At 54.5% G+C, this 13,614-nt stretch overlaps 1 protein-coding gene across 1 annotated transcript in view; it reads left to right on the top strand.

Moving 5' to 3' along the window:
• The first annotated feature begins 4,509 nt into the window (after window positions 1-4,509).
• Window positions 4,510-13,614, top strand: part of TSPAN17 (tetraspanin 17) — a 96,670-nt gene continuing 87,565 nt past the window's right edge. Inside the window, exon 1 of the mRNA XM_069764186.1 lies at window positions 4,510-4,836. Within this exon, the coding sequence (XP_069620287.1) occupies window positions 4,750-4,836 (87 nt within the window). The 5' untranslated portion in view covers window positions 4,510-4,749. The remainder of the gene's footprint in view (window positions 4,837-13,614) is intronic.

Here is a 13,614-nt window from a genome sequence, read left to right as displayed (position 1 = left end):
TATTCTCAGGCTGGTAAGGGACCATGCATTTTGCCCTCCCCTCATGCCCAGCCTAAAAATGGCAGCCTGCAGCTGCCTCTGGGGGAAAAAAAACAAAAAAAACAAACACATTTGACCTGCCCATTCTCGCGCTTTGGCTGACTCTTCCCACTTGCCCTGTGGCTGGGGCAATTGGGGTTCAATATTTGTGGGGTTGATGTCGCCTTTCTGTGTTTGGTTATCAAGCCCACGGGCAGGTAATGGAGAGGCATCTATAAGGCTATGTGCACACTTTGCGGATACGCAGCGTTTTTTGAGGTGCAGATCCGCAATTGATTTACAGTACAATGTAAATCAATGAGAAAAAAAATGCTGTGCACACTTTGCGGAAAATCCGCTGCGGAAACGCTGCGGTTTAAAAGAAGTAGCATGTCACTACTTTTTTTTTTTTTTTTTTTTTTTTTTTGTGATCTGCAGCTTTTTTGTACCCATTCCATTGTAGAAAACCGCAGGGGTAAAAAACACAGCAAGTCCGCAAGAAAAAAAAAAGCACAAAACGCTGCGGAACCGCACAAAAAAACACACCAAATCCGCAGGTGCGTTTTCTGCCAGGAGAGGCAGAATCCCCACCAGAAATTTCTAAGCCTAATCCGCAACGTGTGCACATAGCCTTAAGCCCCCGTCACACATAGCGAGATCGCTAGCGAGATCGCTGCTGAGTCACAAGTTTTGTGACGCAACAGCGACCTCAGTAGCGATCTCGCTATGTGTGACACGTAGCAGCGACCAGGCCCCTGCTGTGAGATCGCTGGTCGTGTCGGAATGGCCTGGGCCATTTTTTGATCGTTGAGGTCCCGCTGGGTAGCACACATCGCTGTGTTTGACACCTTACCAACGACCTCGCTGACAGGACGTCCCATTGAATCGTCATGAAATAGCATCGTTGTACAGGTCGCTACAGGTCACCGCATCACTGCTGCGTCGTTGGTGAGATCGCACTGTGTGACATCTCACCAGCGACCACATAGCGACGCAGCAACGATCCCTGACAGGTCGTATCGTTGTCGGAATCGCTCAAGCGTCGCTATGTGTGACGGGGCCTTTAGACTCCTCTCCATTACTAATCCTATAGTTGTATGGTAAATAAACACACTCCCAGAATAAAGTCCTTTATTTGAAATAAAAACAAAACATACTCCCTCTTAGGGCCCCTTTCCACTTGTGAGAAAAACGGACGAGTGCAATCCGATAAAAAATCGGATTGCACTCGGACCAATGTTTTTCAATAGGTGACATTCCATTTGCGATTTTTTTTTTTTTTTTTTTTTTTTTTTTTTTTTCCCACCCGAAATCGGACTGAGAAAAATCTGTGTTGGCTGAGAAAAAAATCGCAGCATGCTGCGTATTGCTGAGATTCTCGGACGAGACTCACCAATGCAAGTCAATGGGTGCGAGAAAAAAAACGCATGGAATACGGACCATCCGTATTCCATCCGTTTTTTACGGATACCTTACCATTCTGTGGCACAGAACACTGTAAATAGTCCTGTAAATGACTGTATAAAAATAGTTGCAGAGAAAAAAAACGGATTGCATACGGATGTAAAAACGGATGATGTGATTAAAAAATTGCATGACACTCGCATGACAATCGCACACGTTACATCCGTTTTTTCGGTCCGTAAATCGGACCGTTTTTTTCTCACACAAGTGGAAAGGGGCCCTTACATCCATTCTACTGAAGCCTTCCTCTCCTGTAAGAAAACATAGGGGAGTATTTGAACACCTCTTCCATTGAAGCCCTGGCCTCCTGTAATAAATAAAAACAACCCTATCTTTCATCTGTCTAATGTTCTATACCATACAGTAATCCATGTATGTGACAAATAGTTTTCAACCCTACATGCGACTGTTCAGGCTGGAAACCACTGAGGAATGAGCTGCTATGTCTGCAGCGTCGGTGCCCTCATGTTATTTTACCGTAGAAGTGTAATGGGGGGGGGGGGGGAGGGGAGGGAAGCTTTACAATATATATATATTTTTTTTTTGGTGGGGGAGAATGAGAAAATTACTGATGGATATATTATATATTAACCCCTTACCGACCTCCGCCGTACTATTAGGGTATGTGCACACGTCCGGATTTTTTCCTGACAAAATCTGGAGATTTCTGCCAGAAATCCGCATGAGTTTTTTGCGCGTTTTTGTCACTGCATTTTTGCGGATTTTTTGCTTTTTTTTTTTCTGGACACTCCAATTTAATGGGAAATCCGCAAAAATAATGAACATGCTCGTTTTTTTTTTTTGTGGAAAAAAACGCAAACATATGCACAAAAAATGCAGAATGCATTCTAAATGATAGGATGCATAATATTTGCTTTTTTTTTTAGCGATGTTATAGCGTTTTTATCAGGAAATTCCGCAAAAAAACGCTAAAAATCCAGACGTGTGCACATACCCTTACAGCGGAGGTTGGATACCCTGCTTTGATGTGGGCTCCGGGGCTGAGCCCACCTCAAAGCCGGGACATGTCAGCTGTTTTGAACAGCTGACATGTGCCCACAATAGTGGTGAGTGAAATTGCGATTAACCCGCCGCTATTAACTAGTTAAATGCCGCTGTCAAATGCTGGCAGATGCTTGCGGCTGAAATGAATGCATCACCAAACCCCGTCACATGATTGGGGCTCAGTGATGCATCGGCATAGCAACCTCTATGGTTGCTGATGCTGGCTTGCTGTGAGCGCCACCCTGTGGTCGGTGCTCATAGCAAGCCTGCAATTCAGCTACATAGCAGCGTTCTGATTATCGCTATGAGGCCGGGCTCACACATGCGAGAAACACGTCCGAGTCTCGCATGTGAAATCCAAGCTCTGGCGGCGGCACTCCAGAGCGGAGCGGGCAGCTCCATGTATTGCTATGCGGCCGCCCGCTCCGCTCCCAAGAGCCGGCGCCAGAGCTTGGATTTCACATGCGAGACTCGGACGTGTTTCTTGCATGTGTGATCCCGGCCTGATGATGAGGCTATTGAAGCATGGCAAAAGTAAAAAAAAGTTTAAATCACCCCCCTCGCCCTATTCAAAATAAAATTAAAAAAAATAAAGCCTACACATATTTGGTAACGCCGCATTCAGAATCGCCCGATCAAGAAAAAAAAAAAATAAATAATTAACCTGATCGCTAAACGGCCTAGTGAGAAAAAAAATTCGAAACGGCAGAATTGTTTTTTTTGGTTGCCGTGACATTGCATTAAAATGTAATAACGGGCGATCAAAAGAATGTATCTGCACCAAAATGGTATCATTAAAAACACCAGCTCGGCACGCAAAAAATAAGCCCTCACCCGACCCCTGATCACGAAAAATGGAGACGCTACGGGTATCAGAAAATGGCGCAATTTTTTTTTTAAGCGAAGTTTGGAATTTTTTTTCACCACTTAAATAAAACGTAACCTAGACATGTTTGGTGTCTGTGAACTCGTAATGACCTGGAGAATCATAATGGCAGGCCAGTTTTAGCATTTAGTGAACCTAGCAAAAAAAGCCAAACAAAAACAAATGTGGGATTGCAATTTCACCGTACTTGGAATTTTTTTTAAAAGTACAACTTGTCCTGCAAAAAATAAGCCCTCACATGGCCATATTGACTGAAAAATAAAAACGTTATGGCTCTGGGAAGGAGGGGAGCGAAAAACGAGAACGCAAAAACTGAAAAGGGCAAGGTCGTGAAGGGGTTAAAGGGAACCTGTCACCCCCAAAATCGAGGGTGTGCTAAGCCCACTGTCATCAGGGGCTTATCTACAGCAATCTGGAATGCCCCCGATGTTACCTGAAAGATGAGAAAAAGAGGTTAGATTATACTCACCCAGGGGCGGTCTGGTCCGGGGCCTCCCATCTTCTTATGATGACGTCCTCTTCTTGTCTTCACGCTGCGGCTCCGCTGCAGGCGGACTTTGCCCTGTTGAGGGGGCCTCTCTGACCTTTCCCAGCGCCTGCGCACTGCTGTACTTTGTTCTGCCCTCAACAGGTCAAAGTCCGCCTGCAGCGGAGCCGCAGCGTGAAGACAAGAAGAGGACGTCATCATAAGAAGATGGGAGGCCCCGGAACGGATCGGACCACCCCTGGGTGAGTATAATCTAACCTCTTTTTCTCATCTTTCAGGTAACATCGGGGGCATTCCAGAATGCTGTAGATAAGCCCCTGATGCTGGTGGGCTTACCTGGCCATCGATTTTGGGGGTGACAGGTTCCCTTTAATATTGAAGATAAAACTAACACACAGCCCATCACAAAGCACCGTCTGTATGAGGCCCTACTGGGGCTCTTCACAGGCTGGGCTACTTTTCAGCTCAGTGCTGCAGAGGAGGCCATGGCCTCAGGCAGCCCCATATTGCGCCCAATCCACCACTAGGGCAGGAATGTGATTGGAGGATCGCGCTCCGTGTGCAGGTGACATACAGCGCTGTCATAGCACGTCCTTATCACGAGGTGGCGCTGCTCAACACAACAATGAGAGCCCCGCCCTGTGTGGGAGGAGCCGTGCGATCACCGCAGCCAGCCAGCAGCAGGACGAGGAGCAGACATGGACTCTCTCCCGTGCCCGGGACTCCAGGAAGCGCTGGAACAATAGCCCGCTGCCCTGCGCTCCGTGCAGCCTCCCGATGACAGCGCGAAGCCCTCGGCCGCCATTCCGCCTTCCCCGCAGCACTGCCAGCCGCCCCTGCAGTCGTGACTAGCGCTCCCCGTGTGTGACCCCGCGCGGCGGTACAAGCCATGTCTGGCAAACACCAGCATTTCAAGGGACCCGAAGTGAGCTGCTGCGTCAAGTATTTCCTGTTCGGCTTCAACATCGTGTTCTGGGTGAGTGTCCCGAGGCTTCCCGGAGCCGCCCCGGAGGGAGTGCTGGGTCCCGAGCGGCGCCGGCCTCTGCCCATTGTCTGTCAGCGCCGCCGGGGCCAGTGCTGCGAGAGCTGGCGGGGAAGGGGTTACCGCTCCGGTGTGTGGGCGGCCGGCCAGCCGTAAATCGATCCGGAGGGAGGCACAGCACTGCTCCTCGTGACAGGACCCAGTGTGTGGGGCAGCCCATGTTATGGTGGGAGAGGTGGGCGCACTGGGGTGAGGGGTCCCTGTGTGGTGGGAGCGATGGGTGCACTGGGGTGAGGGGTCCCTGTGTGATGGGAGAGGTGGGTGCACTGGGGTGAGGGGTCCCTGTGTGGTGGGAGCGATGGGCGCTCTGGGGTGAGGGGTCCCTGTGTGGTGGGAGCGATGGGCGCTCTGGGGTGAGGGGTCCCTGTGTGGTGGGAGCGATGGGCGCACTGGGGTGAGGGGTCCCTGTGTGGTGGGAGCGATGGGCGCACTGGGGTGAGGGGTCCCTGTGTGGTGGGAGCGATGGGCGCACTGGGGTGAGGGGTCCCTGTGTGGTGGGAGCGGTGGGTGCACTGGGGAGAGGTGGGCGCACTGGGGTGAGGGGTCCCTGTGTGGTGGGAGCGATGGGCGCACTGGGGTGAGGGGTCCCTGTGTGGTGGGAGCGGTGGGCGCACTGGGGTGAGGGGTCCCTGTGTGATGGGAGAGGTGGGTGCACTGGGGTGAGGGGTCCCTGTGTGATGGGAGAGGTGGGTGCACTGGGGTGAGGGGTCCCTGTGTGATGGGAGAGGTGGGTGCACTGGGGTGAGGGGTCCCTGTGTGATGGGAGAGGTGGGTGCACTGGGGTGAGGGGTCCCTGTGTGATGGGAGCGGTGGGTGCACTGGGGTGAGGGGTCCCTGTGTGATGGGAGAGGTGGGTGCACTGGGGTGAGGGGTCCCTGTGTGATGGGAGAGGTGGGTGCACTGGGGAGAGGTGGGCGCACTGGGGTGAGGGGTCCCTGTGTGATGGGAGAGGTGGGCGCACTGGGGAGAGGTGGGCGCACTGGGGTGAGGGGTCCCTGTGTGATGGGAGAGGTGGGCGCACTGGGGTGAGGGGTCCCTGTGTGATGGGAGAGGTGGGCGCACTGGGGTGAGGGGTCCCTGTGTGATGGGAGAGGTGGGCGCACTGGGGTGAGGGGTCCCTGTGTGATGGGAGAGGTGGGCGCACTGGGGTGAGGGGTCCCTGTGTGGTGGGAGCGATGGGCGCACTGGGGTGAGGGGTCCCTGTGTGGTGGGAGCGGTGGGCGCACTGGGGTGAGGGGTCCCTGTGTGATGGGAGAGGTGGGTGCACTGGGGTGAGGGGTCCCTGTGTGATGGGAGAGGTGGGTGCACTGGGGTGAGGGGTCCCTGTGTGATGGGAGAGGTGGGTGCACTGGGGTGAGGGGTCCCTGTGTGATGGGAGAGGTGGGTGCACTGGGGTGAGGGGTCCCTGTGTGATGGGAGCGGTGGGTGCACTGGGGTGAGGGGTCCCTGTGTGATGGGAGAGGTGGGTGCACTGGGGTGAGGGGTCCCTGTGTGATGGGAGAGGTGGGTGCACTGGGGTGAGGGGTCCCTGTGTGGTGGGAGCGATGGGCGCACTGGGGTGAGGGGTCCCTGTGTGGTGGGAGCGATGGGCGCACTGGGGTGAGGGGTCCCTGTGTGGTGGGAGCGGTGGGTGCACTGGGGAGAGGTGGGCGCACTGGGGTGAGGGGTCCCTGTGTGGTGGGAGCGATGGGCGCACTGGGGTGAGGGGTCCCTGTGTGGTGGGAGCGGTGGGCGCACTGGGGTGAGGGGTCCCTGTGTGATGGGAGAGGTGGGTGCACTGGGGTGAGGGGTCCCTGTGTGATGGGAGAGGTGGGTGCACTGGGGTGAGGGGTCCCTGTGTGATGGGAGAGGTGGGTGCACTGGGGTGAGGGGTCCCTGTGTGATGGGAGAGGTGGGTGCACTGGGGTGAGGGGTCCCTGTGTGATGGGAGCGGTGGGTGCACTGGGGTGAGGGGTCCCTGTGTGATGGGAGAGGTGGGTGCACTGGGGTGAGGGGTCCCTGTGTGATGGGAGAGGTGGGTGCACTGGGGAGAGGTGGGCGCACTGGGGTGAGGGGTCCCTGTGTGATGGGAGAGGTGGGCGCACTGGGGAGAGGTGGGCGCACTGGGGTGAGGGGTCCCTGTGTGATGGGAGAGGTGGGCGCACTGGGGTGAGGGGTCCCTGTGTGATGGGAGAGGTGGGCGCACTGGGGTGAGGGGTCCCTGTGTGATGGGAGAGGTGGGCGCACTGGGGTGAGGGGTCCCTGTGTGATGGGAGAGGTGGGCGCACTGGGGTGAGGGGTCCCTGTGTGGTGGGAGCGATGGGCGCACTGGGGTGAGGGGTCCCTGTGTGGTGGGAGCGGTGGGCGCACTGGGGTGAGGGGTCCCTGTGTGATGGGAGAGGTGGGTGCACTGGGGTGAGGGGTCCCTGTGTGATGGGAGAGGTGGGTGCACTGGGGTGAGGGGTCCCTGTGTGATGGGAGAGGTGGGTGCACTGGGGTGAGGGGTCCCTGTGTGATGGGAGAGGTGGGTGCACTGGGGTGAGGGGTCCCTGTGTGATGGGAGCGGTGGGTGCACTGGGGTGAGGGGTCCCTGTGTGATGGGAGCGGTGGGTGCACTGGGGTGAGGGGTCCCTGTGTGATGGGAGAGGTGGGTGCACTGGGGAGAGGTGGGCGCACTGGGGTGAGGGGTCCCTGTGTGATGGGAGAGGTGGGCGCACTGGGGTGAGGGGTCCCTGTGTGATGGGAGAGGTGGGCGCACTGGGGTGAGGGGTCCCTGTGTGATGGGAGAGGTGGGCGCACTGGGGTGAGGGGTCCCTGTGTGATGGGAGAGGTGGGCGCACTGGGGTGAGGGGTCCCTGTGTGATGGGAGAGGTGGGTGCACTGGGGTGAGGGGTCCCTGTGTGATGGGAGAGGTGGGCGCACTGGGGTGAGGGGTCCCTGTGTGATGGGAGAGGTGGGCGCACTGGGGTGAGGGGTCCCTGTGTGATGGGAGAGGTGGGCGCACTGGGGTGAGGGGTCCCTGTGTGGTGGGAGAGGTGGGCGCACTGGGGAGAGGTGGGTGCACTGGGGTGAGGGGTCCCTGTGTGATGGGAGCAATGGGCGCACTGGGGTGAGGGGTCCCTGTGTGGTGGGAGCGGTGGGTGCACTGGGGAGAGGTGGGCGCACTGGGGTGAGGGGTCCCTGTGTGGTGGGAGCGATGGGCGCACTGGGGTGAGGGGTCCCTGTGTGGTGGGAGCGGTGGGCGCACTGGGGTGAGGGGTCCCTGTGTGATGGGAGAGGTGGGTGCACTGGGGTGAGGGGTCCCTGTGTGATGGGAGAGGTGGGTGCACTGGGGTGAGGGGTCCCTGTGTGATGGGAGAGGTGGGTGCACTGGGGTGAGGGGTCCCTGTGTGATGGGAGAGGTGGGTGCACTGGGGTGAGGGGTCCCTGTGTGATGGGAGCGGTGGGTGCACTGGGGTGAGGGGTCCCTGTGTGATGGGAGAGGTGGGTGCACTGGGGTGAGGGGTCCCTGTGTGATGGGAGAGGTGGGTGCACTGGGGAGAGGTGGGCGCACTGGGGTGAGGGGTCCCTGTGTGATGGGAGAGGTGGGCGCACTGGGGAGAGGTGGGCGCACTGGGGTGAGGGGTCCCTGTGTGATGGGAGAGGTGGGCGCACTGGGGTGAGGGGTCCCTGTGTGATGGGAGAGGTGGGCGCACTGGGGTGAGGGGTCCCTGTGTGATGGGAGAGGTGGGCGCACTGGGGTGAGGGGTCCCTGTGTGATGGGAGAGGTGGGCGCACTGGGGTGAGGGGTCCCTGTGTGGTGGGAGCGATGGGCGCACTGGGGTGAGGGGTCCCTGTGTGGTGGGAGCGGTGGGCGCACTGGGGTGAGGGGTCCCTGTGTGATGGGAGAGGTGGGTGCACTGGGGTGAGGGGTCCCTGTGTGATGGGAGAGGTGGGTGCACTGGGGTGAGGGGTCCCTGTGTGATGGGAGAGGTGGGTGCACTGGGGTGAGGGGTCCCTGTGTGATGGGAGAGGTGGGTGCACTGGGGTGAGGGGTCCCTGTGTGATGGGAGCGGTGGGTGCACTGGGGTGAGGGGTCCCTGTGTGATGGGAGCGGTGGGTGCACTGGGGTGAGGGGTCCCTGTGTGATGGGAGAGGTGGGTGCACTGGGGAGAGGTGGGCGCACTGGGGTGAGGGGTCCCTGTGTGATGGGAGAGGTGGGCGCACTGGGGTGAGGGGTCCCTGTGTGATGGGAGAGGTGGGCGCACTGGGGTGAGGGGTCCCTGTGTGATGGGAGAGGTGGGCGCACTGGGGTGAGGGGTCCCTGTGTGATGGGAGAGGTGGGCGCACTGGGGTGAGGGGTCCCTGTGTGATGGGAGAGGTGGGTGCACTGGGGTGAGGGGTCCCTGTGTGATGGGAGAGGTGGGCGCACTGGGGTGAGGGGTCCCTGTGTGATGGGAGAGGTGGGCGCACTGGGGTGAGGGGTCCCTGTGTGATGGGAGAGGTGGGCGCACTGGGGTGAGGGGTCCCTGTGTGGTGGGAGAGGTGGGCGCACTGGGGAGAGGTGGGTGCACTGGGGTGAGGGGTCCCTGTGTGATGGGAGCAATGGGCGCACTGGGGTGAGGGGTCCCTGTGTGGTGGGAGCGGTGGGTGCACTGGGGTGAGGGGTCCCTGTGTGACGGTGATGGGAGCGGCGGGTGCAATGGGGTGAGGGGGGCCTGTGTTACGAGGGTATGGGTATGTGCACACGTTCAGGTTTTTTCGCTATAAAAACACGATAAAACCGCATTAGAAACCGCAGACATATGCATCCTATCATTTAGAATGCATTCTGCAATTTTTGTGCACATGATGCGTTTTTTTCTGCACAAAAAAATGCATCGCAGTAAAAAAAAGCAGCATGTTCATTAATTTTGCGGATTTTCTGCATTTTTCCCGCTATTCTATGCATTTGGGAAAAAACGCGTAAAAAACGCATGAGAAAATGCAAAAAAACTGCATGCGGATTTCTAGCAGAAATGTCCGGTTTTTGTCAGGAAAATTTCTGCAAGAAAACCTGAACGTGTGCACATAGCCTAAATGCCATTGCTGTGTATTGTCCTCTTTCTTATGTTACTGTACCCAAGTGTCATCTGATCTTTGTGTGGCACAGTACATAAACCATGGAGGGAAGACGTCTGTAGTGATCTGGACTCTTCTGGGTGACATTTCCACATTAGTGCATGCTCTAAAGGTACCGTTACACTTAACGATTTACCAACGATCACGACCAGCGATACGACCTGGCCGTGATCGTTGGAAAGTCGTTGTGTGGTCGCTGGAGAGCTGTCACACAGACAGCTCTCCAGCGACCAACGATGCCGAAGTCCCCGGGTAACCAGGGTAAACATCGGGTTACTAAGCGCAGGGCCACGCTTAGTAACCCAATGTTTACCCTGGTTACCATTGTAAAAGTAAAAAAAAAAAACACTACATACTTACATTCCTGTCGCATCCCCCAGCCTCAGCTTCCCTGCACTGACTGTGTAAGCGCTGGCCGTAAAGCAGAGCGGTGACGTCACTGCTGTGCTCTGCTTTACGGCCGGCCGGCGCTGACACTGGGGGACGCAGGGAAGCTGACGCTGAGGGACGCGACAGGAATGTAAGTATGTAGTGTTTTTTTTTTTAACTTTTACTGTGGTAACCAGGGTAAACATCGGGTTACTAAGCGCGGCCCTGCGCTTAGTAACCCGATGTTTACCCTGGTTACCAGTGAAGACCTCACTGAATCGGCGTCACACGCCGATTCAGCGATGACAGCGGGTGATCCAGCGATGAAATAAAGTCCTGATCATTCCCCAGCGACCAATGATCTCCCAGCAGGGGCCTGATCGTTGGTCGCTGTCACGCTTAACGATTTCGTTAACGATATCGTTGCTACATCACAAAAAGCAACAATATCGTTATGTGTGACGATACCTTAAGAAGCGGAACAGTGAGGGACTATTTTTAAGCTTATTGGGCATTTGCAGGAGCCACCTATACAGAGCAGGAAGTTTCCTCTTAGGGGTACTGTGAGGTGACAGACTAATCTGGCTCCAGCTGCAATATGTGATGGTGGACCATACAAGGCTGGCTTCTATGCGGGACCCCGCTAAGTGTCCTGCCTGTGTGTGTTTGGCAGGTTTAGATTTCTCTGGATTGCAGTGAACACAGGAGTGTGCTGTGCTGTGGCACTTACACATGACACCTTCTCTATTGCACCATGAAAGTGAAGACCCCTTGTACAGACCCCTTGTACATGGCCTCGGTGGCTGCTGTGCCTGGCTGCTCCTGTCTCGTGCTTTTATTACTAGAGAGATTGCTGCATGGTTTCCCATCTGATAATCGTGATTATTGGGGAGGGGGGTCTCACCTCTGGGTCTTGCACTTATCTTGGTAAACAAGGGACTGCGGGACCGATTTGGCTCTTATGTAGGGGCTCCTCGGCCATCTGACTGCAGGTTGCTTCCACCACTGCCTCGTTCACATACAATGCATGCTACCCTACAGCACGCTGCGGCCCCTTTATAATTGCAGGGCACCTCCTAGAACTCCACCGATCCTAAAGTGAGCTAGGGGATGGGCTCCCCGCCTCACCTGTTAATGGGCTTTTGTGCTGCTGTGCCTATATGGAGGGTCTCGTTTCTTATCCCCAGGAAACCCCTTAGGTCCCTTGCAGACAGATGTTATGAGGCACTGCTCCACACACAGATGTTTTGCTGGCATGAGAATAGTGTTACAGGATGTATGATTTCCATGGAAGCCAGATACTCTCCTGCTGTTCCTCCGTTTTTGGACCTGAATCCAATCCTTTTCCCTTCTCGGCCCTTTGTACTCCATGGTCGGACATATTACCGCAGTACCTTCAGGGTATGTGCAACACTAACTTCCCAGTGTACTATTGACAAGACTTGCTTGGTGTTTTAGTTCTTCAGCAGCTAAAGGTATAGGTTGGAGACATTCATTGTAAATTTATAATTTTTTTCCTTATTCCTCACACCTGTGTCCCTATGATATTCTATGCTATTGGTCTATGAACACACACATCGCCAACCCCCAAACAGGAGGACTGGGGCACAGTTGTATATTTCCACAGCACAAACACTGGCTGCTTATACTGTAGGTGACGGGTGGGTTTAATATACCGTGTCTCTCTGAAAATAAGATGGGGTCTTGTATTATTATTTTTTTCGCTCCGAAACATGAGTGTTTATTTTCAGGGGATATCTTTTCTTTCCATGAACATCAATTTACATTTAATATGATAAAGAAAAAACTATCTGCGCTGGAAACAAGATTTATGACCCTAGTGAGGACCCAAGTATATAACTATTGGAGATGGTGATAATATAAAAATAAATGGAGGTTTCCAATATCTAGAAATCAATTTACATTTATTCTTGACCCTCCCCCCCCCCCCCCCCCCCAAAAAAAAAAAAAAAAGAGAAGATGCTAATAAATTTTGATTGTCATACGGTGCATAAAAACCTGTCTCCTCCTAACCTCGCAATAGAAGTGCTGGGGGCCCTAAGAGTGGGGTCTCTGGGCAGATCTCCAGTTTTCCCTCTCATACACCAGCATTATCTGTAGCTGGGGCATATAGTTGGAGTAGGGCTTATATCTTAGGCCTCTTTCACACTTCAGTCTTTTGGCGTCAGTTTGAAACCGCCATTTTCGTACAATAGCGGATCCGCCATTTTTTTTTGGTGGATCTGCTATTTTCCCATAGACTTGCTTTAGCGACGGATTGTGGCGGATGGTCGTCCATTCCATCCGCCATGTGACGGATCCGTCAAAATTTGGCGGACGTCGTCTAGACATTGACGGACATTGCAATGTTTTTTTGTCTGCGCCGAAATGGCGGTTTGCGACGGATCCGTCGCGTCTGCCATTTCCTGGAATGGCCGCCTATGGGAGATCCGTCGCGACCGTCGTTTGGCGGATCTGTCGCCCAATCCGCTTTTTCAATTGAGCATGCTCCTAAAAGTAGACACTTTTCCCAGATACACGGATGCGTCAAAAAAACGGATCCGTTAGAACAGTTTTCTCAACAATTTTGACGGATCCGTCGAGATGTCGGAGCAGACTGACGCTAAACAACTGAAGTGTGAAAGAAGCCTTAAAGGGAACCTGTCATGTCCTTTTTAGCATGTAAACTGTACCCAGTGCGGTTAGTGTGCCAGTGTCACTCACATCCGTTTTGTATAATCCCACGCTTGCGTAGTGTATCGTGAAGCTGCGCGTGTTCATCGATGAACGGTTTCCTTCATAGCGATTTCGGCTACACACATTACGGCGCATGTGCGTCTCCCCAATCGACCATGCGCAAGCGCAGCTCTGTGATACTGTACAATCGTGGGATTTTTCAAAGCTGATTTCAGTGACATCAGCGCAACCCCCGGGAACATCCTTCAAAGTTCATGGTGGCACCAACGTGACTGAATGAAACGACGCACACCCCTAAAACTAAATGAGCAGGTACGATCTTACTATGTAAAGGGCTTTTTGCACATTATTAGCAGGGTGCCAACCCTTTTGGCCGTGACTGTATATGCCTATGAAGCTGTTGAATTTTGACTTGGTCGCACGGCAGGTCCTTCAATTTACTGCTGTACTTTGTAATCGCCCATTTGATATCTTCAGAATTTGATGAAGATTTGTAACCCTCGTCAAACCCACTAACAATCTGTATCCAGTGCATGTGAAAAAACCTTCTTGTAACACGTTCACATG

Source organism: Ranitomeya imitator, chromosome 4 (assembly GCF_032444005.1).
Source record: "Ranitomeya imitator isolate aRanImi1 chromosome 4, aRanImi1.pri, whole genome shotgun sequence".
Taxonomy (NCBI): domain Eukaryota; kingdom Metazoa; phylum Chordata; class Amphibia; order Anura; family Dendrobatidae; genus Ranitomeya; species Ranitomeya imitator.
The sequence above is the reverse complement of the archived record's forward strand: the minus strand, read 5'-3'. Positions and strand labels throughout refer to the sequence as shown.